Source organism: Acomys minous (assembly GCF_964271855.1).
Source record: "Acomys minous genome assembly, chromosome: 1".
Lineage (NCBI taxonomy): Eukaryota > Metazoa > Chordata > Mammalia > Rodentia > Muridae > Acomys > Acomys minous.
This window is the reverse complement of record NC_140483.1, coordinates 116821128-116847718: the sequence shown is the minus strand read 5'-3', so window position 1 is coordinate 116847718 and position 26591 is coordinate 116821128. Positions and strand designations below refer to the sequence as shown.

Here is a 26591-nt window from a genome sequence, read left to right as displayed (position 1 = left end):
GGTATTTAAGAACAATTTTACACAAAAACAAAAGCTTATTAGGATATTCAATTTAACTCAAATCCCATTGACTAAGATGCCCATTTCCTGGGAAGGTTCGGGTACCTTACTAGTTATGTTTTCAGGTGATATTGGGATGATACAACATGGACTTTTAGAGGAATTTACTTCAACCACATTCATATTCTGAATCAGCTCCAGCTGTGTCAGGAACCTAGTCAGAACCCTTGTAAGCCACATTTGTATTTTCCCTTCCTCTAGTGTACCTGTTACATGCAATTCTGCAAGGTACAGAAATGCTTTTTGCAGGCTTCCCCACTTCTGAGGTCAAAGGCTCTTTACTTTAACCCCTCCATGGCTAGCACCCTTCTCATCAAGAACAGATGGGGAGATGATGCCCAATGAGTAAATCTGGAGATAGACAGGCTCATGAGACATTGAGTATAAAAGGTTCAGTCTTCTCCAAGAAAAGTCCCTGATTCCAGCTGAGTTGCTTGATTTTGTAATTCTGTGACCAAAATAACTTGAGAAAATGAGTTAAAGAGGGATATACTTTGCCATTCTCCCATGCTTCTCTCATCTAGAGTCCCAATAGAATGTCCTCCCCTCTGTCTCAGTTTCCCGGTAAGTGAAGGCTTTTGTGGGACATGCCCCTTGGGCTAATATGCAGATATAAGTGAGGATATGACTTTCTCACATACTCTGGTGCCTCACCTTTGACCACGTCCCCTGGAGGGGGAGACCTGGTGGCACTCAGAGGAAGGACAGCAGGTTACCAAGAAGAGACTTGATACCCTATGAGCATATACAGGGGGAGGTAATCCCCCTCAGGAACAATCATAGGGGAGGGGAATAAGGGGAAAATGGGAGGGAGGGAAGAATGGGAGGATACAAGGGATGGGATAACCATTGAGATGTAACAAGAATAAATTAATAAAAAAAGGAAAAAAAAAAGAAAAAAGAAAATGACAACAACAACAAAAAAATAAAGAGGGATATATTTCCTTTGCCATACAGTTTCAGACCATCACAATGGGGGGAGAGGCTGGTGTGGCAAAGAATGCAGGTCACATCATGGTGGTTAGGAAAGCAAGGTCAAAGGATTGTGGGAAGTACTCAAGGCAAGCTAGCACCATAAAGATGATCCCCTGTAGTGACATGCCTTCTCCAACTAACATCGCATCTAAACAGTTGCCAATAATACCATAATATTATGAATCCAAGGAGTGATCCATGGGCTAGGTCTCAGCTCTCCAGATCCAGTCACTTTGCAAAACTCTCTCCAGCTGTCAAACAAACCCTAATATATGAGGCAGGTGGAGACCTGTACTTTTCAAACATTAACCTCGTCTGCCATAAGCCTATGGAGCATCTATTTAGTTGTTACTACAAAGGAGAAGTAAATCTGATCTAAGTAAGCAGTACACACAGTGCCCATTCCTGATAAGACATTTGGTTCAAATTCTTCTTTTTCTGTGTCCCAGCGTGCCCAAAAACTTCACTTAAGGAATCTGGGAGACAGATGGGGCTAAGTGAAGGCTGGAACATTCCACTTTTCTTCTGCATAATGCTTTGCTTGAAGTTTAACTTGGCAATATACTACCTCAGTGAATTACAAGGTGATACAAGGAAAACAAAAGCACAAAGAGTATGGGGGATAAAATGATGGCTCCGTAGCACTGGCTGTTTTCCCAAAGGACCTGGGATCAATTCTCAGGATCCACGAGTCCACTCTCAACTGTCTGTTACTCCAGTCCTGGGGAATTTGATGCCTTCTTCTGGCCTCCTTGAGCACTAGGCAGGCATGTGATAAAAAGGTACACATGCAGGCCAAACATCCATACACATAAAAATAGATTTAAAAGAACCGAAGTAAAAGGTAAATAAAAATAAAAATATTTGTATTGCAATAGTTGAGTCAGCTTATCTATCAAAGCATAATTTTTTTGTGGTGACAGTTTTAGCTGATAGAACTTGTGTTGCGATTATGTTTATGTGCGATAAACATAATCATGGTTGCTTTTCCCACAACTGTTTTTCTGTTGCTGTTGTTGTGGTGGTTGTGGTTGGTTGGTTGGTTTGGGGCTTCTTTTGAGATCCAATTTTTAAAAGCCTGCATTAAACTTGATCATTGAGCCTCAATTTAGGAACTAGTGAAGGTCTTTCTGGTAAGTTAGCATCAACTATTACCATATGAAGGAGGTATCCAAAGACTTAAAAGGTGTGTTACTTGAAAATTACATGCAATTCCCTACCAGATGGCTCTGAGTCACATTTTTAAGTGGTTTCATTACACATTGACCACTTAAAGCTGGAACTCCTCCTTCCATTAAAAGCCATATTTCACCTTTTCATCAATGAGCGTTGCCTTTCTGAAGATTCAGTCATCATGTGTATAGGTTGAACTCTCTCTCTTCCATTCTCATGTATCCTACAATAAACATAGCTCTTAACTCCAGAGGATGCACACTGGGGCCTTCTGCAATGCAGTTTCCCCGTTGGATCAGTGGTCTCTGCACCTCTACTGTGGTACACTTTTGAGCACTACAGTGAACCAGTCTGATGTGCATGTTTGGATGCTTCTTATATGCCTTTATTTTCCCAGGATCCTCTTTAGTACCAGCCAGAGAGTAAGTGTTTAGAAACGAAAATTAAAATCGGATTTCTTACCCAAGGAATCAGTGCATCCAATTCAGTAGCCCTGAGTTCCAGCTGTATCCACATCAACAAGTCTTTTCAGCCATCTTTTGTTACATGAGTATGTTAACATGAGATAATACAGTAGGTGACAATTTTAGGTATCATGGTTTTGATCAAGCTTGGGGTTCAGGCAGGTTGTGACTAATCTTGCTGACTACAAGGCTGCAGAATTGCTTCTGTGGATTTTCATGGTTCTGTATCATGGGGGTAGTCTCCCTGCTTGGAACAGAGCTCAATAGTGTGGTGCACTTCAACACTGAGCACTATGCTTGGCATACGATGAGTATCTGTGCATGTTCTGTATTACTTATACAAGACCTTAGAACAATGACTACTTAAGGCTGGGAATGAGCCAACAGAGAGACTGGTAATAGATAGGAAACCACTTGTTGGGTCTACATCAGTTTAAATCATACGTGCTAAGTACTGTTTGCTGGGAATCATGAAAAGATATATTTGTTGTGTTATTTGTAACCGCTATTGGGACAGGGCACCATCGTGCACACGTTTAATCCCAGCACTCTTGAGGAAGAGACAGGTGAATTCCTGTGACTTAGAGGCCAGCCTAGTGTATGCAACAAGTTCCAGGCCAGCCAAGGCTATATTGTGAAAACTGTCTCAAAAGAAAGGAAGGAAGGAAGGAATAAAGAAAGGAGAGAAAGAGAGGGAGGCACGGAGGGAGGAAGAGAGAGAGAGAGAGAGAGAGAGAGAGAGAGAGAGAGAGAGAGAGAGAGACAGAGACAGACAGAGGGAGACAGAGAGACAGAGACAGACAGAGACAGAGACAGAGACAGACAGACAGAGAGGGAGAGAGAGAGAGAGAGAGAGAGAGAGAGAGAGAGAGAGAGAGAGAGAAGAAATAACTGCTTCCCATTTTATTTTTTAACCTGCCATACAAGATTAATAGCACTATTATTTTTAACTATTTACATCCTAAGTTTCTGATTTAAGTGTGCATTTCATAAGGATAACTCCATAAATGATGGTTAATTCAAACCAACACCAGTTTAAAATTAGCCACTATTAATTAAAATTAGCCATTTTCATTGATTGAGAGGATTTTTTTACAGGACATGGGCAAAATTTTAAAAATAGAGGATATTTGTTCAAATTAAAATTAAAGCATGTGTCTCCCATATTCTAAGTGAACATGTGAGCGTCTACAGTCATAATTTTATTATCACCATTTTACAGGATAGAGTTTTAATTATGACCTTTCTATCAGGAGAAGCTGTATATTTAGGATTAGGAACTTGCTGCTCTGACTGGTCTTGTTAAAGACTATGGCTTGATACATTCTGTGCTCCAACTTTTATAAAAACCAGCGAACATTTCTAATAACACTTTTCTAATTTCATGGTTCAATGCACAGTCAGTAAAGATTTAAATAATTCAGAAAGAAAGCCTATTCTCTTTCTTTATTAGAAGTTTGAGTCAAGCAAATTCTTGGACATTTAATAGCTTTTTAACCCTTTTAATAACTTCTTATAAAGAAATTTATTGGCAGTTGTTTTAAAGAAAGGGCTATTATGTTAGCATGAGGAGCAGTCAGTGGCCTTTATGATTAGTTTTGAGATCTTGACTTTAGAGGACTCAAAGTATGCAAAAGCATAAATGGATGAGTATTGTTAATATTAACTAAATTAGGTATACCAAGAAACATAGAGGCTGTACATAACCACATTCATGCAATTATCTAAGAGGCTATAAAATTCTGGCAGGCAAATATTTGGATCATAATTGTTTTAAAGGAGCTTAAGGTCACTTACAGAGTCAGACACTTTAAAGGTACTGAATGAATTATAATTTTCCTGGATTGATTCTCCCAAGTTATTAATACCATGCTCGACAGGACAGGATTTCTAGCCTTTTCCTATCTGAGTTTCATGCTATTTTAATGTTTTATAATATATTATTAAAAGGATTATTGGATGAGTTCCATAATAAAAGGGTAATTTAAAAACCACACTTTTCTCAAAATTTTAATAAGCTGGAAACATACAAAGACTGCCCAGGAAGTTCTTTTATGCAAGCAGAGTGTTAATTCTGCTTCCTGGGATGTGCTTTTGAGCTGGGTGCTCTGTGCTTCCAGTGACTGAAGAGCCTCCCGGTGAACTCCAGCGTCCCCGTGCTGAACTGATGTGAAGAGGTCAACATGCCACTCAGAGCTCCATTTCTACCCACATCCCATCAACATTCCAGTGGAAAAGATGAGAACAGAAGCTGATAGAGTCTAAATATAGTGTGGAGTGCTGTTTTGGCTTGCACAGCTGCCATGAGCATGCAGACCCAGTTCTGATCAGTAAACCACCACTCACAGAGCAGAGCCGCGGAGGATTTCCCAACTCCTCATCGCTTGCACTTCCAGGCTATTCTTCCTGTTTCAATGCCCACAGTCCTCAAAAGTATCCTGGAAAAAAAAAAGAGCACCATTATTCTACCCTGTCTCCGTGCACATTAAAGCTAAGGAGATGTGAGCAGACGTGAGCACTGTAGAGTATGCTTGACGCAAGGTGACACTTTTCTTGAACAAAGCCCCATCCACACTTTATGACACACACACACCAAAAACATGAAATACACAAAAGAACAGACTCCTGAGTACTCACAGGAGCACCTAGACAGGATCTGTAGGCTTCTTATTGTCACAGTGATATGATTATGTAGAAACTGCTCATTCACGAGTCTTGGAAAACAGAAGGCAGATCACATGGGTCCCAAAATTCTTTAGACAAGACAGAGCATTTCACCCATGTGCCATTATATCTTGGCATGTCTTGGAATTACGAGCAACACTCATTATTGACGTAACCTTTGCTGCTGCTGTTTGCATCTTTCCTTTATTTGCACTAAGCATGGGAGCCCTGAAACCTACAATGGTTCATCAACGTTGGCAATATTGTTAATAGTCTAAAAAATCACATTGGGAGACAATTAGTATTCACATGAAGTATTCAGAAATGGCTTTTCTCAACTCAAGTCAAAAATATTTGCTAACTAGGTGGTTAAAAGGCACATCCCAAAACCTCCTAGCCACTGTGCTATTGGGGATGTCACCAGGATATCGGAATGAGAAAGATGTACTGTGAATCATAATGCCTTTATAATCCATTACAATTTTGTTGAACCCTCTATCATGCAGGTACCCCTTTAGCTTTTCAGGGACCAGTTAAAACCAAGTTATAAACTCAGCCTTTATTGAGGTTGTTTAAAAGAATAGCAGAACATGTTTGGTTATTCTTTCTTTAAATTTTTATTTATTTATTTGGCATATACATTTATATTATTACACATAAGTAGAAAAATTACATACAGCAAGAAGAACCATGAAACAATACGGGATCATATGAATGTTACAATCAAGGTATTTTGGTTAATTGCATTTAGCAACCTTGTAGAAAGCATCCTTCCTATCTTGGTGAGTCTAAAATTCTGAATAAGAATCAATATCTATCCTCTCTTATCTCTGCCAACTCAAAACCTCTATCTATACCTAAAAACATCTTAACCCCTGCACAGCTTAGGTTAATGGTAAGACTAAACTAGTCTTCAACCCCATCAGAGACTTGAGAAGGAATGAAAGTTAATTATTTGAGTGAACCGGAAGTGTAGGTTAGCAGCTTCCAGAATGAAAAGGAGAAAAAAAAAGAAGAAGAAAAAGAAAAGAAAAGAAATGAGAAAAAAGAAAAAAATGACAGAGACAGATTACTGCCTGAACAGTCACCCAAAACTTTCTATCCTGTTGAAGCATCATCTTCAGCCTTCTGGCCCTATATAGCTGACAGACATATTTGTGAGACAAGAACTAGTGAGGACTTGGTTACCCTGTCTCGGCATTGTTTGGCCATAGATCTGCCTGTATCCAAGCTTGCCCATTTTTAGGCAGAATTTTGTCTGTGGCAGAAATGAGGACATTTTGCCCAGTGGTTGGTTTGCCATATGCTTGAGGTTGGTTGGGTGTTGCCAGGAGTTAGCCTATCTTGTTGTCAAAGAATCTTGGAAACTGGAAGCTGGAAACAAATGCTATTACTAGCTTGATTAACCATGTTCCCCAGTTTTATTTGGGCCCTACAAAGTTACTATTTGCCCCAAATCAGCCAGAAAAACCCTAAGAGAGCAATGCTTCATTTTCCTTAAGAGGGAGGTTGGGTAGGTTTATGTTTGCTCTCTTGGGTTGTTTTCATTGGGAGTTGCTTATAAGTTATTATTGGTCTTATCCAGAGAGAAATCCAGGTTGGACTCAGGGATGGAGATACAGGTTGAAAAGAAAGAAGGTGGGGTATAGAAATATATAGCAATGATAAGAAAAAAAGTAGATTATTAAACCTATTCCTCAACCTAAGGCCTTATGCGTTACTAACAAAAAAGTTATCTTTAATTTATTGGTATAGAACTTTGTATATTGATACAAAATTAGATTCACTTTGATACATTGATATAGAATTCAAATTTAAGACTATTCTTTGTATACACATATAATATATATATTATATATATTATATATATATATATATATACTCTAATACTCTAATATGAGGCACTGAACCCCTACAACTCAAGTATAATAAAAAAACTTACTTCCAATGTCTGGAAAGTGCTATTGCAGGCTAATTAGGATAATTAAGTAATACAAGCCATTTGTTAGTTGATCAAATTATGATCATGTCAACTACCAGCCTGTTTCTAACCACAAGAATGTACATCCTAGGTCTAACAGATAGATATTATCCTTTATATAGATAATGTAAACTAGTTAAAGTCTTCAAAGCCTCAGAGACCTACAGAATATGGCATTCAGTTATTCTTGTAGTACTCTTCAGTAATGTTTACCTCTTACTGACAAAATCTCTTGAGTGGCGAGGGTCCTTTCCATGAATCAGTCTGACCTGGGGCAGAAGGAGTGGGAGGGTGAGCATTTGGGAGGCTTGCTTCATCATGGAGCTGTGCTTCTTGAGCTGGTTTTGGTCTTGTGCCAGGGTTCTGGTTCTAGAGAGTGCTGTGTGTCAGTGATGTAACAGTTAATGAATTGTGTCCCTCACAGAATCTACTTGTCCTAACTACAGATACTTGACATTAGGATACTGAAAAGAAATCCAAATCCTAGTAGTTCCTACTTTTTTTTTTTTTAAAGAAAAGCAACAATTCAAACTATGAAAATCCAACCTGGTCCAGGACAGTCAAGGCTAACACAGTGAGACCCTGTCTCAAAAAAAAAAAAAAATACAAAATTCAAAAGCAAACTTGAGCTTTAGAAGTTTAGAGTTGAAAACAAGTGAATCTAAACTTGAAGCTTTATAGATAAAAATGTTTTCATTAAAATGTTCTACCCTTCCTTTAAAACTCATTTTTTTCTTTATCTTTAAAAATGCAGTTTGTGTATTGTTTAGGTATTTTTGTCTCTTTTGGTAATATCAGTGTCTGGTGTCAAACTTAATAGCAAGATGTTTATATCATGTATTTCCAAACAATAAATAAGATACACAAGGAGATCACATTAGGATAATTTATTCAAATTGTTAGACAACAAATAATCAAGCTCTCTCAGAAATGTATTTATAAAAATAATAAATAAATTTTATTATTAAATTTACCCACACGTTTGTTCTGGTGTATACATTTACATATTAATTGAATCCTTGATAAAATATGTAATCAAATTGGGCACTTAAATAATGCCAACATTTATATTCTTCTCATAGACTCTTAGAGCATGTCATTCCTTAGGAAAAAAAAACTAAAACTGCTTGGCCTTCCAGCCCTAATTAATCATGCAGGGCTGCATAGACAACCCAAAGCAAGACTCAGACAGTTTTCTTTAGAATCTACGAATGGTATGTGTTTGATGATGTAGAGATAAAAAGAGCTGAGAGCAAGCACTTGTCACAGCCAATGCCAGTGGGGTCTCTTCATGCCCCTTGGGAAAGCACTCCACAGTGATGGGTGTCAAATATTGGCAGACAGGGCTGAGCACGAGAGCTTCGGAGAGTCTTCATGTTCTCTTGCTCCTGCCTGGACCTGGCACAAATCCAGGAGATGCCTGCATTGCCCACAGAATGCAACAGCTGGTAAGCCATATTAGCAGAGAGGGCCTCGGGGCTAGGCCTGCTCCTGAGCTCTGCTCACCAACTGCTGTTCACTTAAACAGCTGGATCTGAGCAGAGAGAGAGAGGAGAGAGAGGAGGTGTTTGTTAGAGTTTTATGTGTACAACTGTTTCGATATAGATTGTCTGCTAGAGGCAGGGATAATGATAGGTTTCCAGGCTCTCACATTGGACCATGAAAGATGCTGATGTTCAAAGAAACAACTGACACAGAATTGTGATGCGCGCACACACACAGCTTTGAACACCGATAGCAAGCCTCCAGTGTTCTGTGTCATTCTAGGGTGCAGTTTTAGCACCATTAGTCACTATCCAACTAACACTATTACAATGATGTACCTGGGGGAGACATATTCCAGTCACACCAAAACCGTGTTTGAAAATTGTCACTACTAATTGTGACTGTACTAAATTGTTCACTAGAAATTTAAAATATGGGAGATTAAAAAATAACATCCTCTATAGCTGGCTAGTTCAAATTTTGTATTTGGCGTCAAAAAGTACCACGCAACCAAGGCCCTTCGGGAAGATACTGGTGAGGAAAGCATGTGCTTACTTTCAGGAGTTCACTAGGTGTTATTTTTGATAACTACACCTCACTTTAATTCTTCTCCCATAGTAAGCAATGGTAATTAATACTTAACTGGCTACCAGGAAAGCAAGGTAACACTCATCTACTTCTTCTAGACCAGGAGTGTCAAGGCGGTGCAGGATTTGTGTGTCTGAGCGTGGTGTGGGACTTGAACAGTTGAAGGGTTGCCTATGCTTGCCACCCTCCACTCAGAAAGCTGTATCCCGGCTCTGTGTCAAAACTGCTCTCTGCCTAACCTAATGTGACTGATGGAAATGATTAGTCTGCCGGAAAGAAGTCATTTCTTGACCATCTCACCTTCCTTACCCAAAGGACCCTTTCTTCCACCATGGCTAAGGCTACTTCCTCTTTAAAACAGGGGCAAGAATATAGGCCTAGAATAATACACATTAACATGAGAAAACAATGGGATATTTTGCCAAGCAGTGACAGAGATTGGTGTGGTGCTGTGAAGGGAGACTAACCCTCTGTAAGGAACACCCCATTGCCACAAATCTGGAGGCTCTGTGTGAAAATCAACTTAGAAATCATAATCCTGTAACACCAAGTTAAAGCTACCAGCTTCCTATACAGATGGGGTATTCTAACACGGGCTTAAAGCAGGCGATACACAGTGCATGCTTTCAAACCAGAGATGCATGGGAAGAAGAAATTCAGGTATCAATTTGTTCCATATCATTAGAAAGATGATTTAGTTGAAGACTCACTCTCCGGCCAAGGACTTCTAACTCACAGAGATATGGATCATGTTCTCTATGTAGCCAAGTCCACATGTGCACCTGAGTGCCTTATTTCATGCAGTTTGGGGGGTGGGGTGGGGAGCTATAGCGCAGTGTTCATTCAGAGGCCATTTTTCTATGCCAATAGTTAAAGCTGTTCTAAATTCTAGGGAGCATAGGCATTCAATGACTTGAGAGGAAGCCTTTCAAAAAATAGTTTGTGTTCCCTCTTCTTTTAAAAGTTGATTCTGATTTTTTTGTGGCACCCTCTGAGAACAGGAGCATGTCTATGAAAGCTGTGTCTCCCCTATAACTTTGTGAGGGGAGGGCTTTATGAATAATGGAAATTACCTTTGAAGGATTAGAGTAATACAGTTTGTGTTTTTGGGGAAAATGTTAGTTTAGACCAGGAACATGGTAAACTTGTGGAACCAACCTAAACCTCACCAGCAAGAAAGCCAAGTGCAGTGATGCAATCCTGAGGGTGGGGTCTGCCTGGGAGCCGGAGAAGAGCCAGAGGGTGAAAATGGACCAATGAGAGGCCTGTGAGGAAGTGAGACTACGAATTCCAGACCTACAGAGCTGCATCCTAGGTTCAGCTCGACTTAACTAATGTTGTGAAGTGGCTTGTGCACCCTGGTGGAAAATAATAGTGCTGCTGTACAAAAGAAAAAAAACAAGGCCCAGGATTTTTTTTTTACACCGTAATAACATGTCAGCTGGGTAATTTCTAAACATCTCAGTCTATGTGAAACTTTTTTGTTATGCAACGGCCGAGAGCATTAATCAGATTTTGTTCAGTTCCATGTGTATTTTCTTTTTTTTTTTTGTCTTTTTATACATGTATATATACTTTATTAAATTCACATTCTTAAGATATACACTAGGTCAACATTTCACAAAACTTTCTATTATTCCAAAAGCAGTTATCATAAAACAGTGATTTATAAGTAGGCCCAGCAAAACCAGGATCTATAGCATTTTATTATGGTTTCATTTCTTGTACTTGGTTTCAAAGAGAAGCTTAAAATATATGATATGAGAATAGGAAGAAAGAATTTTACTTTATGAGAACCACTGTGTTTCAAATATTAGACTTTATATAAAAATAAAGGGGCACTGTCAACAAAGCTGCTCTGTGGATTAGCATATTACCTATCTTTTGTTTATTTCAACTCTCAAGTCCTTCACTGCACCTTCACCATAGTCTTCTCTCACGTGGTGGCCCTTCTTGAGCACGTTTTAGCAAGTCCTCACACGGGGAACTAAACAGTCCGCTCCAAATAGCACCAGGACCCTTTCCTGCTGTCTGAGGTTTGGAACTGCTAGAGAAGTGCTAAGTGAAATCCACCGTATTCCTCTTACACAACGCGTTTGACCTACAGATAATGTTAAGCGCTTCATCCGCCAATGCACTTAATTTTAATCCTGCAGAGACAAAAGTCATCGCTTGAATTACAAGAGCGAGTCTTGTTAAGGCTGAAAGGCACTGACCCAGATCGCATAATGGATTAATGCGGAGACCTCGCCATTTTAGAGCCTTACTTTCAAATCTGTCTGTGCAATGAAGCCACTGCAACAGTCAATCAGTCAATTGGTTAATTCTTATCTATTAGCATTCCGAGAACAGTAGTTAGGATAGAATTTTGGCCATTCAGTAAAGGGTTAAAGTAAACCAGGAAACCTGCAGGGAGAGACATGGCAGGGATACTGCAACCCTGATCTCAGCAACATGATTGCCTAAGCAAGATATGAACAATGGTCACAGCAGGTGACATGCCAACAAAGATGGAGGAAACCTACAAAGTCCCAATCCTGGATGAAGAGCTGCAGGTAGTCAATGGTGGCTGAAGCAAGGACAATCAGTTCTCTAGGGACGACCTCTCTGATAGGTTATCCGATTCCCACTGGTCAGCACTAGACACATAAAAGCAACACTACATGGACTCAGCAGGCTTGATAAACATATACATTTATATACATATATATGTATATGTGTGTGTATATAATACAAATAAATACAGAATAGCAAGATGTAAAGAGTTCAGAGGAGAGTTAGCCATAGTGTAAGTGCAACATACTCGTGTATGAAACTCAAAAAAAGTTAAACTGAGGACATTCATTCTCTTTTCATCTTCTAAAACCTTTCTAAAATTATTAGAATTTAAAAAGCAGGATTTAATGGATGGTTGTGATGCTAAAAATCACTAGTGATTTTGTCACTTGGATAGCATTCTAACAAACACAAGCGTGTTGACATCTTCCTCACATAAATATATACAATGTTAAACATAAACTAATATATTTATGTGTAAATATATATTAATAAGATGTCTACTTATCAGAACAAAAATGTAAGTATTAGTGACTTGGTCTTTGGTGATGAAATGTATCGTTGACCAAATTACCAAATTCTGGTTTGGGTTGGTTGGCTGTGGTAATGACATTAAATCCCGGGGCCTTGTTCATGCCAATCAAGCTGCCTACCACTGCATGATATCTAAGCTCCGTCTTTTGATACTCTTTAAGCTAATGTACATTTTATAATTTTTATAATTCATGGATACAGTGTAGAAGGCCATCTTATCATTTGCAGAGTGAAGAAACTTTTAGCTGATCATGATAGCATGGACCTCTTTACCTCACACCCAAGAGGCTGAAGCAGAAGACTCAGGAATTCCATGGTAGCCGGGACTTGCACCGTGAGAGGTCTTTGTCCAAAAGCCAAAACTGGAAAGAAAATACAAGTAAAAGAAACCTTTCAAGAAGCATGTTTCTGAAAGTGTGTCTATCTGTTCACTTGTTTTAGATGCAAGATATCGGAACCGCAGAAGGACCTCAGTACAGTTCTCACCCCCAGATGGCAGCCATGAGGCCGAGGGGCCAGCCTCCAGACATCAGACAGCAGGCAAGCATGATGCAGCACAGCCAGCTGACCACCATCAACCAATCCCAGCTGAGCGCACAGCTGGGCTTGAACATGGGAGGAAACGCTGTTCCCCACAACTCCCCTTCTCCACCTGGGAGCAAGTCCGCAACCCCTTCGCCTTCCAGCTCTGTGCACGAAGACGATGGCGATGATACCTCTAAGGTATGATCTGCGCTTGCTCTGTGAGGAGGGTGTGTTTATGTCTTTCCCATGAGAGACATTAGTGGGAAGCACATACTCGCTTAATTAAGCAGGGGGTTACAAAGTAAACGGATTCAACTGCCGCGTGCTTATCTATTGCACGCTTAAGTTCTTTATTCATCCTTTCAGTGTATGTTTGTGTGTAACACAAAGGGTGTGTTTACTCTTAAAATGTCTAGTCCGCATGAACTCTGGTGCTCCATATTTGACCATCTCCCCTCGGTGGGGAAGCCTGGTAGCACTCAAAGAAAGAATAAGCAGGCTACCAAGATGAGACTTGACAGCCTATGACCATACAGTGGGGGAGGAGGTCCCCCTGGGTCATAGACCTAGGGGAGGGGAATAAGGTGAAAGCAGGAGGGAAGGAGGACTGGGAGGATACAAGTGATGGGATAACAATTTAGTTATAATCTGAATAAATTAATAAAATTTTGAAAAAGAAATACCAAAAATAAAAAATGAAAATAGAAAGCTCAATGGCTAGCACGAAAGTGGCAGCTGAAAAAAAAATGTGTGGTCCGCATAGTGAATAAGGCTAGATAAACTTTCTTGCACTTCTCGTCTGCAATGGAGCCCACCTTCCTTCCTTCTAAGAACATTTCTTTCTGTGGGACCATTTTTTTTTTCCCTTGAGAGGATCTCATTTGCATGGGCTAGCCTCAAATGCCTAATGTGCTGTGTAGCTGAGGAGGACCGTGAACTTCTGATGGCCCTGAGTACTGAGATTAAAAGTGTGCACCACAATGCCAGGTCTATGGAATGCTGGTGAACTGAGCTGTATCTCCACCCCATGGTGCTAAGACAGCAGAAGTCATGGCGTGTGGGTGCAGGGAGGGAGGAAAGGGGCCACAATGCATGCTGTAATGGTGCAGTCAGAGGACAGCCTGGGATCACCTGATCCAACAGTTCCATACTAGTGAGTGTCAGGACAGAAGATGACTAAGCAGAACAGAGGCCCGGAGGCTCATGGTTTGCAGTTCCCTATGGCTCTATCACCAGATGTCTTTCTTTAAATCATTTGAATGGGGAATTGCTTTTTAAAGTGCCCTTGCTGGGGAAAATAAGCTGAAGTCTTTTTTAGATACCTTTAAAGTTGTTTAAGGGGATTGTTACTTTAGAGAAAAGGTAAAGAAATTGCTGCACCAAAACCCTGTAGGCTTTTGCCTGAAAACACTAAATGTTTCCCCTCCTTTCCCTTCCCTTCCCTAATTCCCAATGAAGCACTGCCCAGACTTATCCTAGTGAGAAGGATGTGTTGTGTACCTACTGTGAAAATGCCCACCAGTACATAAATACTGTCTTCCTCTTCTCATTTTGTTAAAGGTTTATTTATGTTTTATTCTGTATAGACAGTGTGTGGACAACCTGCAGGTGAATGCACATTCCCTTGGAGGCCAGAGGCTCTGGCTCCCACAAAGGTGGTAGTTACAGGATTTGTAAAGTGCCTGATGCAGATGGTGGAAACCAAATTCTCGTCCTCTGTAAGAGCAGTATATAGGCTCTTAACTGCTGAGCCTCCTCTCAAGACCTCTCTTTTATTTCTTTAAAAAACAAATCTTCCTAATAAATAGAGTGTCAGCCATTCTGTATCCTTCTCACCTTTATAAGAATTTTGTTTGGGGAAAGGTAAACTGCCAACATACTGTTAAAAGCAATGCTATGAGATCTGATGTGTTTGATCAGTTCTACGTGACTGTCAGTGTCTACACTAAACTCTTAGTTGCTCAGTTGAATTGTAATTCACAGGTGACTCAATTTACTGATAGCATTAACAGTGCGCTGATAGTATTTCCCTTTTTCTGGACTCCTGATGCCCTAGTATTTGGGAATTGGTAATCCTTTTGGCTGCCATAAGTGACTCTGCTCTAACGTCCCCTGTCATATACAGCCAGACAACCCAGAGCTCTCACATGCCAATTCAGTATTCCCCAGCCATGCGTCATCCCAGGGCCAGGTACAGCCAACCAGCATCTAACCATAAAGGCCAGAGTCTGCTGGCACTGGGCTAACCAGGCACCTCCTCTGCTCTCAGCATGCCCACACTGCCCAGTCCTACATGCAAAACTGCCAACACATGTTCTGTGTCCTGTGTTGCCCTGGTGCTTTTTGTCCCTCCATTAGGTTAGGTCCCTCCCTGGGTGGACATGTGCTCAGCTGTGCCTCCTGGTCTGAGGATCTGTGAGTGTAAACTTCCCCCTTCTTGGCAGTCACTTCTATGTTTTGCCAACTTCCCAAGCCAAATAAAAACAAATCCCAAGTATAAATCTCAGTGTGTGTGCACATACATCTGATTCTCCTCACCCTCACAGTCAGTCCTGAGGTAAGTGAGGTCATATCCATGGTCAGAGAGAGATAAAACTAGAAGGTTAATTAATAATAAGTGAGTCACTGGGGTAGTGAAAGCCTGGACATCAGCTGAATATTTAGATGGCAAAGACAGTTTTCCTAAGGAAATATGGATTATTCTGATAGTGCTTAACAGACAGTGGACACAAATATGAACACCAACTATATTCTTGTAGCCAAATATCTATGGCTTGTTGGCAATATCCTAGAAAGAAATGATATAGGTTTTATTATATTCATATGTATGTGTGTGTGTTGTGTTAATGTTCAGCTCACAATAACAATCAATTTGGCCATCAAGAGTATGTCTTTATCAGTATTCCTTCCTAACATCACAAAGAAATTAATGCACAATCTTCTAACAGTGTATTTTGTACAGGACATGTCTTAATAACAGTAACATTATATATGTTCTTCCACTCACTTGAGTAACTGAGTGGGTATAGATCTTGGATATTAGCCTTTTATAGTATGAAGGATTAGTGAAGATCTTTTCCCAGTCCATAGACTGTCATTTTGTTCTGTTGACAGGGTCCTGTACCTTAATGATGCTTTTTAGTGTCATGAGGTCCCATTTATTAATCGTTGATCTTAGAGCCAAGCTATTGGTGTTCTGTTCAGGAAGTTGTCTCCTGAGCCAATGAGTTCAAGGCTCTTCCCCACTTTTTCTACTAACAGATTTAGTGTGTCTGGTTTTATGTTGAGGTCTTTAATCCCCTTGGATATTAGTGTTGTGCAGGGTGATAAATATGGATCTATTTGCATTTTTCCTCATGTAGACATCCAGTTGGACCAGCACCATTTGTTGAAGATGCTGTCTTTTTTCCATTGTATGGATTTGGCTTCTTTGTCAAAAATAAAGTGTCCGTAGGTTGTGGGTTTATTTCTGGGTCTCAAAAGCATGTGTAAGTCTCCACCAGAGGCTATCAGCCTGTGTGGAAGAACTCAGGTTCTGCAGCAGCAGACTCAAGCTGTGTGGGGATCAAGAGATGGGTTTCTCAACAGTATCCCTGTTTTTAGCCACATTTTTCTTTTACACAAACATCCCAGAGGTTCCGTTTAAGTGTATTTTCCATCTTGGGAAAATTCAGCACCAATTCCAATGCTGAGTGCTGTTGATCACCATGGCTTCAGAATTCCTCTGCTGTTTATTCAACTTATGTGTGTTAAACTGCTAGAAAAAAAATCCTCTGCTGCTAGTGCCTAGGCATTTTTATGACAGTTGCGAATTAAACAGTATTTTTCCCTTTATGTGTGTGTAGGATTTGTGTGGAATGTTGAATTACAACAACTCTAGTTAAATACAAAACATCATTGAGTCAAAAGACCATTGAAATCATTTCTAACAACTGAACCAAATATGAATATTGAGTTCCATCCCAGAGCAAGCAGCTTCCAAAGCACCCCTCTTAACACGGCATGCTGTCTTAAAGCAATTACATATTGATTCCAGGTTATCTAATTGAACAATTAAATGGACTAACTCTGTTTTGACAGAAAAAAATATTGTAAATACACCAGTAGAATTAATTATCATCTTACAGACACCACCCATGGCTTGGACTGCCGTGGAGCTGTGTTGACAGCTTTAAGTCATAAATGAGACCTGCAGAGAAGTGGCAACGAAATACAAGCTCAGACAGCTTGCGGCTGTACTTTTGTAATCCAGTTCCTGTAATTTAACAGACACTCCAGAACGCTGAGAGTACCTGGCATTACAAGTGTATTTTGCGCGTAGTTAGTTGTTCCTTTAATTAAATTATAGGCTATGAATCATAGTAGATATATTTTTCTTCTTTTACTTTCACTTTTCCTTTGAAAACGCCCTGATGTTTACATGTGTCTCGTAAATGACACATGGGTAGGTGATGTTTTTCTCTGAAATAGAACAGTTACACCACTTACATAAACATCTGGGCCTTTCTCTCCTTCTCAGTGTGGTTTCTTTTTTTTTTTTTTTTTTTTTTTTTTCCTATCTGCCCCACAGATTTTTTAAAATATTATTTGTTCTATCTTCTTTGACATTTTAAATTTTTTTCTCATCCCTCTGTTTCTGGTTTTAAGACTGGAAATTGTATGTTCCCTTTCTTTCTTTTGTTTTATTAGTTGGAGAGTTTTGAGTTGCCTGTGACATGTTTTGGTAACTGTCATTCCCGAAGCCATCCCAACTCCACTGCCCCTTCCAGATTCACCAGCTTTGTGTCCTTTATACTAGACCCTTCAGGAGTAATGTGTGCTCTCAAATTATCCCTGGATGTGTTGCTAACCAGTAGCTACACTTGTAAAGAAAATGGATTCTTCCTTTCCCAGCAGCTAGAATCTCCAAGGCTAAAAGTGGGCTTGTATGCCGAACTCCTCTTCCTACACGAAGATTTCATCTGGTTTGGGCTTGCACACACAGGTTTTGTGCATGAAAAATGTAAGTTAGTTGCTATTGTTGCATTGCTATTTAGATTACTTTTAAGTTTACATACTTACCTTCTGGTTTATATAATTCTATTTTTCTAATGCTCGTCTTGATACTTTTTAACTTCTTTAATGTAATAAAATTCATCAAACACCATGTTTATTGTTTTCTGTAGTTCTTTTCCTCTAATTTATTTATAGGTACCACTCTCATCTGGCGTTACTTTTGTCTTACTGTCAAAGTGTCTCTTTGGAATAGGTCAGCTTGGTCCACGCTTTACCTTAAAGACAATTTCTACTGGGTATATTTCTAGACTGACAGTTTCCACCTTTCAGCATGTTGAGGCTGTCGTGTTATTCTCTGGGGCACTGGTTTGCACTGTTGCTTTTGAAATCTACTGCCTTTCTTGGAGAGCATCCGGACGGTCCTCTCTGGATGGTTTGCAAGGTTCTTGCCTTTGGTGTTCTTCGGCTTCAAGGTGATGTGTTTGGGCTTCTTCATGTGTATCCTGAGTTGGAGTATCCCTGGACTTCATCATTTCCGGAATATTTCAACCACTTTATCTTCAGATATCACTTCTTTCTCCCTTATCACTCTGTAATTCTGAGAAGATTTATGCTAGACTTCTTATCTTATGGTCCGCAGCTCTTCATATGACATGCTGTTTGCAACTTTCTTACCTGCTATACAATGATTCTAATTAATTTATTTACATTGATATCTTAATTGATAATTATTTTTCACCTATATCTAATATGAAATTTGAATGATCCTTAGTGGTTATAATTCAAGTATATTTTGAGCTCTGTTTCCTCACATCTAAACATTTTCTTAGTTTACTTAATATCTTTCTCATCTATTTAATCTGTTTTATTTATATTTTGTATACCTTCTGTCTTAGTTATTTTTCAATTTCGGTAACAAAACAACACGAACAAGGCAATTTATAAAGAAAGAGTTTATTGGGGGCCTTGTGGTTCTAAAGCCTTAGAGTCCATAACCATTAAAGCAGGGAGCATGGACCCAGGCAGGCGGGCATGGTGCTGGAGCAGTAGCCAAGAGCTTTACCTCCTTATCTGCAAGTAGGAGGAAAAGAGAGAGAGAGAGAGAGAGAGAGAGAGAGAGAGAGAGAGAGAACGAACCAGGAATTGTGTGGGTTTTGGAACCTAGAAGCCTGACCGCAGTGAAACTCCTCCTCCAACAAGCTAATCTTAGTCCTTCCCAAACAATTCCACAAACTGAGAATGGAGTGTTCAAATATCTGAGCCTATGAGGACCACTCTCCCTCAACCATCACCTCCTCCTTTGTCTCATTCTTACCCATGAAATCTGCAGTCTATAGATTTTAATATCTTACGTTATTTTGGTTTTTGCTTTTGGAATATGAGTTTATATTTATTAGAACTTTGTAAAAAAAAAGTATTTTAGTCATGGTTTTAAGACATATTTCTCTAGAGAGGGTTTCAGTTGGCTCCTGCGGGGTTTTCCTGGGGTTTTAACAATATAGTACCAAACTTAGCTTGAAGTGTTCAGACCTTGCCAAGCATCTAACCAAATAATACTCAAATCCCTTGCAAATGCTGGCTTCTGTTAAGAAACTAATATATATTTTTTTTCTCTCTCTGTCTCTCTCTGCTCTCTCTCTCTCTGTCTCTCTCTGTCCCTGTCTCTGTCTCTCTCTCTCTCTCTCTCTCTCTCTCTCTCTCTCTCTCTCTCTCTCTCTCTCCTCTCTCTCTCTCTTTTCTGAGTCAAGTTTTCAGACATTTGTCCTTTAGGTTTGAAAGGGCACCTGAAAGGAGAATTATTTTACTCCAGCATTGAAATGGATAATTCTCTTTCTTTTACATCATCTCTTTAACAGATCCTTGCCATAAACACCTAGCTTGTGGGGCCCTAAGCTTTATCTTCTGTAGACTGTACCCCTTTGCCCAGGCAAAGATTTTTTAGCAATAACTTTGAATGAAAGCTAATTTAATGCTCCCCCGGTTTCTCTGTTTTCACTTAGACTTTTTGCTTTAAACCATTCTTACTAAGTTGTCTGTTCCTCAGTGCCAGTGCTTTGCCATACTAGGTAGAATCAGAAAATTGGGGGCTTGCTTATTCCCCTTTACTTGCTTTATCCCTGCACTAGGTAAGTCACTACTCTAGCAAACAAGCATTCAGAGTAGTTTATTTCTAGCAGCGTTTTACAACCTAGAGACTCCTAGATTGCAATAAAACTTCTAGACAGTCTTCTATACTCAATAAGTAAAACTGAACAATGCTAGAACAAAATGTCAGATCACTTTATCAAGAAGGGGGACACAATATTTTAAATTGGGATTTGGATGTCAGAAATTTTCCATATTGAAATGTTTTTATTGGGCAATTGCACATCAACAGTTCACATGGTTTAATATGTATGTATATCTCCAAAGTTCTTACACTCATGCCAATTAAATTACTAAATGTTCTTCATTTATTTGTATATGTATATACTATTGTATTAACTTTACATTGAGAGAGGCAAACAAACATCTACTCACTCCAGATAGGCTACTAACAGACCAAAGTAAGAGTCCAACAAAGTCCAACTTAATGAACCAATAAGTTAACTCTGTTTACTTAAAGAAAATGGGTAAAGGATTACTTACAATAGCCTGGAAGACCTCTCATTGCTACCTTACCACATATTACATTCCACCACGTACAACAACCTCAGTGAAGCTGCACCATTCAGCTTTCCACTTTCCATATCCTGTGTGATTGCCCAAGATCACTTGCAGGAGGGCAGGAGAGAGTAATTGCTGGAATTGTGAGAGTCTTCTGACCTTCTCCTTTTCCATATGCCAAATATGACCTTCTCCTCTCCATTGCTAAATAATGTTATTAGGTCCATTACCACATCTATATGCACATACACACACACACACACACACACACACACACACACACACACACACACACACTAATGGTGATCCTAACAAACTAGCACAAGGAAGATGACAAAATTCAGCCAGTAAAGTGATTGTTCCTAAAAATCAATTCAAATGAATTATGCTAGGATGTAATGTTTTCAAAGGCCATATGTTGTTGGACACATTCTAGACGACTGAGCACATTTGGTAATGCAGGGAATAAAAATAGCACGAGGCTCAGCCTAGCCACCTGGTATTTACCTCCTTGGGCCCTTACCTCAACAGCTTGTGTTATTTATAAGGCAGAGCCCCAGTACAGAGGAATAAGAAGTAAGCGTATTGTGCTACTCAGGCAGATTTAGCAAAGATCCAGTAGATCCCAGAGACTGACGTAAACAGCCAGTAGGTATGTGTAATTATAACCAACCATTTTGTCACTTCAGAATAGTTTTTCTGGACAGTCGCCCAGAGTTTATATTTCACATAAGGCTACCAAGTATCTTTACTAAACTCAGCTAAAAAAATATGCAGGGTTTTATTTTTCATTTTAATTTATAATCAAGGATCCTTAAAAAGTGAATTTGCCATAGAAGCTGGTACTGCTACAATAATCCCCCACCATTGTGAATCATTTCAAAACTAAAGCCCTTTATATGTGCTTTCCTAGAATTGATGAGTTGAGTCATTGAATGTGCTGGTATTATTAATGATGATAATAAACCCAACTGTAAAATGAAAGAAGTGCTACAGGCTTGCTGATTTCGCAGTAACTAGATGGCTCACTTTCCATGCTTACTTGAATTTATTCTCATAAGGGGATTAGATGGCCCTGCTTAGAAAGAAAAAAGGATGGACAGAAACAGCAGAATTTTTACTTTTAGAAACAGGACATCACAAAAAGTGCTGTGGTGTGCCTCAGTCCTGTGGTGAAGATTTTACACTATTTACTTTCTATGATAAGAGCCATAAGTGGATTTCTATGCGTTTGTTCAGCCTATTATGCAGGTGGTGCTTGATTAAAATCTATTTTAAACTACAGCAATTACTGCAAGATAGTGTGCGTTAAAGGGCTCTCCTGGCTCCATTAAAGGCTTTGGGGCTATGACAGTTTATTTTAAATATGCTTATAGACATTTCTAACTTCTCCAGAGATGCTTCAATATCAACGATTCTGATAATCGTGTGTGTGTGTGTGTGTGTGTGTGAGAGAGAGAGAGAGAGAGAGAGAGAGAGAGAGATGCTAAAAAAAATAAGCCTTGAGCTTTTTGCAAACTAGGCAAGGGCTCCAGCAGTAAGCCCCACCCCTGGCCCTCTTTCCCTGATAGTGCTAAGTCTTGTACTCTAGATTCCAAAGTATTCTCCAAGCAATATTCTGAGCACATGTTTCTTTTTTTTAATTAAAAGATTATTATTTTCTTGTGATAAGTAAGTTAATGTACCATTATAACTAAGCAATAATACGTGACAGGAGGTAAATTGCCAGGAGCCTAAAGATATTGTAAAACTATGAAAAGTACATTTTTCTCTAAGTAAGTTAGAGGAACCATGTGCAATCTAAAACAGCTTTTGTGCAATATTTCTTCAATGAATAACATATATATATATATATATATATATATATATATATATATATATATTGAATGTGTTTATTCAATAGTGCTTTAATTAAATGTGAGATAACTCTGGAGGTTGTCAGGGTTGCACTTAGTGCTTCAGTTCAGCCATGTTGTTAGTTTTTTATACCATTTGCATAGAATTTTTAAATACACTTAAAATCTTTACTTTGCAATGATGAACCTTTGCCCAGTGCTGTAGAATATAAGAGCAGAACTATGTGGTGAGCCACTGACTGGTCTCACGTAATGGAAAGAAGGGTACAAAGATTCATAGTGCTTCTGATGTTCAAGGGACCTGTCTTTGTTGGAAGCATATTTTGTGCATAATAAGGTTTCTCCTGTGATCTAAATGGAATACAATGGAATTAAATCTTACACTGTGGTTACAGCACACCAATAAGTCGATAAATACTCTAGAATAGTGTCCAGTGCACACGTCTGTGCCATCCAGTATAACAGCCACTAATCATCAATGGTTGCTGCAATTTATGTTTAATGAGTTAAGATTAAATTTAAATCTTTTCAACTCTCAGTTGTACCAGCTTTATACAAACAATCTATACTCATACGTGGCTAGTGGCCACCCTTTCGGCTAGGGTGGAGACCGTACCTATCATTCTAGAAAGCTCTGTGAGACAGCGGTACTGTAGATTGCAGGAACCAGAGCTTCTTAGAAAGTTGAAGTATAAAATTACAAGCTTTTATCCATAAATGTATGAAGCTGAAATCCAGACAATGCCCAGGGACATATTATAAATCCATTTGGCTAATTTTTTCACCTCAACAATATTCATCATCCCTATGTTCATTCTAAATAGTTTGTGGTCAAAAGAGTCAGGTACTTTGCAAAATACAATCCATTACTGGCATGTAAGTGGTTCCAAATTGAAACAATGCTCCCTTCCAAGGAGGCTTTGCATGTGGACAATGACCACTTGCTTTTCACGTGAGTAACAAAGCTACCACTGCAAAGTAGGGCCTTACAAAACCCAGCTCATTAAACAGACTCTAAAAGGCATCTCATTTCTGCATGTTTTATATGTTTGAAAAAGAGTGACAAATACAAAGCACATATCAGAGGACTGTGTCTTGCATTCCTGAGGCAAACATCTTTATGAATCACCACCACCCAAGTACTAGAATGCAGAAGACAAGAGTGAATTTTCATTTCATTTTATAGCATGCTAAAAAGCAAAACCATCATACCTATGGAGTAATCTTTTATGCAGAAACACTGAGGAACATAATAAGCAATGCTCTCTAAAATGCATTTTAGCTTCATAAACGTGAAAATATTTAGTGCATACCTCTTTTCTCCTTCATGTCCGTCTGTAGTGGAAAATGGGGCATTATCTCGAAGCATAGTTGAGTTACATGCAGGCAGTTTTATAAGTAGTCGGAAGATTACAACCCAAGATAGCTTTGATGACCTAGGCTAATTATTAAAAGAAGGATAGTGAATCCTGAGTAAAGAGCGGTGAATGGATGTCTTTTAGATTGGTGCTCTGAGATGCCAGCAAATCCTCATTCATGGCAGATTGTTCCAAGCAATAGAGACTTGAGCATGTTTTTAAAGAGAAGGAAGGCTTTACATGCTGCTGACTGAAAGTAGACGGGTATGCTCTTGGATCCACTAGAGCAGAAGCAGAGATGATGTATTATCAGGAGTGGTGTGCCTTTGGAGGCGAGGCTGTGCTACTCCATCTTCACGGCTTGCTGTTTCTCAAGGATGTCAGAGACTTCATCAAAGATCCAGAAAATACCCCCATGGCACACAGGTTATGTGTCCTGTGCCTGCACATCATAGAGACAGATAGCATGAAATGTCTTCTTCTATGAAACAAAATTCTAATAGTGAGACAAAATGTACCCTACCCTAACTCTACAAACCAAGCCAGGAAGGCCTGAAAAACCTCAAGACAGCTGACTGGAAAGGTCGGTTGCATGGATGGTTTAGGATTTCCTAGAGCATGCTATGCACTTCTTCAAAATGATAACCTGTGTATCGAGCCACATCACTGAGCTACTTCTGCTACAGAATCTTCTCCTTGTTCAGTCATCCTAAGAGAAGGAGTATTATTATGAAAGAAAGAAGATATTATTATAAAACTAGTTCAAAAACAAAACAAGCCTTACTTCTTGCGGTTCAGGAACAATACTAGGCAGCTAAGAAAGGAAATAGTTTAAATAATTTTGGGGAACTCCTTTAATTAAAAAATTTGTGTTACACAATACATTTATCTCTTCATATTTGCTTATCTTCTAGAAAGATTGACATAATTTTTAGTTGCAACTATTTCAATTTGTTCCATCATTAGTATTTTAACTAAATTTTACAGTGAATATTATAAATAAGCATTTACTTATTGGTGCTTTGTTATATTTCTAAGTATCCTCATCTTTAATGAAATGTGCTCTTAATTGTCACAGTAGCCTCTTTTATTTCTAGCTTTAATAATAGGTGATTGACAAATAAAATAATATGTGAGGTGTGCAACATAATGATTTGATGTATATGTACATTATGAAATCATTACTATAGCCAAGATAATTAACACGCCCACCATTTTATTTTACTTGGTTACCAATTTTTGTTTACTTGTTATTCTTCCCCCCCCCCCCCCCCCGATTTGCTTTGTTTCATTGTTACTGAGGATATTTACAATATACTCTCAGCAAATTTTTAACTCGTTATCTGGTCCTTTATTCTAAGCATTGCAAACTGCAACTTTAATAATGAACCTTGTACTTATTCAAGGAATTCTATAAATTACTAATGTCATAAAGTACAGTGTAGAAATTTTTTTGATGTTTCAAGGGTTTCTTTGTGTAGGCTTGGCTGTCCTGGACTCGCTCTGTAGACCAGGCTAGCTTCCAACTCACAGTGATCCACCTGCCTCTGCCCCTTAAGTGCTGGGATTAAAGGTACACACCATCACTCCTGGATATAATGTAGAATCCTAATTTATTGTTATACAATCAATCCCTCAAGTAAGTCTACCTACTGTTTATACTTTCAATAAAGAAATTAAATGAATTTAATGTCAACACCTTTACATCATCTTTTTATCGCCATAGGCTTATCCCCATATAGACCAACATCATTAATAATAAGTAGAAATACATTTTAGACAGACTCTTCATTTAGCACATATTTATTTTTAAAAATTATTAAACTTTTCCCTTCACTCTTTACAAACATTACATCCTAACCGCAGTTTCCTTTGCCTTGACTCCTCCCAGTTCCCCTACCCCCATGTGGCCTAAGTGTACAATACAGTATTGCTTACTGGAGTGCTACATTGCATGTCACATTCTCAGAAGTCACCACAGCTGAATACTTGTCTCCTTTGACTATTCCACCTTTAATACTATTTTTGTTAATATGGTTTTAATTGTAATAGAATTACAGCACTTTACTCCTCCTTTTCTCCAGTTATGTTCCCTCAAAGCCTTATGTCCCCTCAACTCTCAAGCTTGCACATTAACATGTGTCTCCCACATTAACATGTCCATTGACACAGCCACTGTTGAGGTCTTGTTTATGCAGCTATTTCTAGGAGAGACTGTTCCACAACAGACTTCCTGGTATTAGGAATCTTACAAGCTCTCCACCTCCTCATCCTTCATGCTCCCTAAACCATAGATGTAGGGGATGTGAGGCAGATGCTTCTGTTGGTGCTGGGTTCCCCATGATTCCTTGATCTCTGTATTGTGTTCAGTTGTGGTTTTCTGTTATTGTCTCCATTTGCTGTAAAGAGAGACTTCTATGATGATGAGGTGGCAACGACTACACTTATCCAGGAAAGGGCCTTTAACATTCTCCATTGTCAACCTCATTGGCTCATTATTCTTGTTAAAAGTACTTTATGGTTATGAATGTAAATGGCAGTTTATAAAATTAGATATTATTTTAAAAACTATAAAAAATTCACAAAGATACATCCTATAGAGCAAAGAAATTGCTAGTAATATGTCAAACACTTTTTAAAATAAAGCCTATCCATGTTTTTCCTTTTGGTGCATATTTGATTATTATCCTAAAGTGCTCAAGCAAATCTATGGGTAATTTCCTGTAACAGA

At 39.0% G+C, this 26591-nt stretch overlaps 1 protein-coding gene across 5 annotated transcripts in view; it reads left to right on the top strand.

Moving 5' to 3' along the window:
• TOX (thymocyte selection associated high mobility group box) overlaps window positions 1-26591 on the top strand; it is a 307305-nt gene that overhangs the window by 240669 nt on the left and 40045 nt on the right. For 4 of the 5 annotated variants that reach the window (XM_084794546.1, XM_084794547.1, XM_084794548.1 and 1 more), the window contains exon 4: window positions 12922-13203. The exons of the other annotated variant lie outside the window; for it this stretch is intronic. In XM_084794546.1, coding sequence (XP_084650672.1) covers window positions 12922-13203 — 282 coding nt within the window. The remainder of the gene's footprint in view (window positions 1-12921; window positions 13204-26591) is intronic. 5 annotated transcript variants of the gene reach the window in all.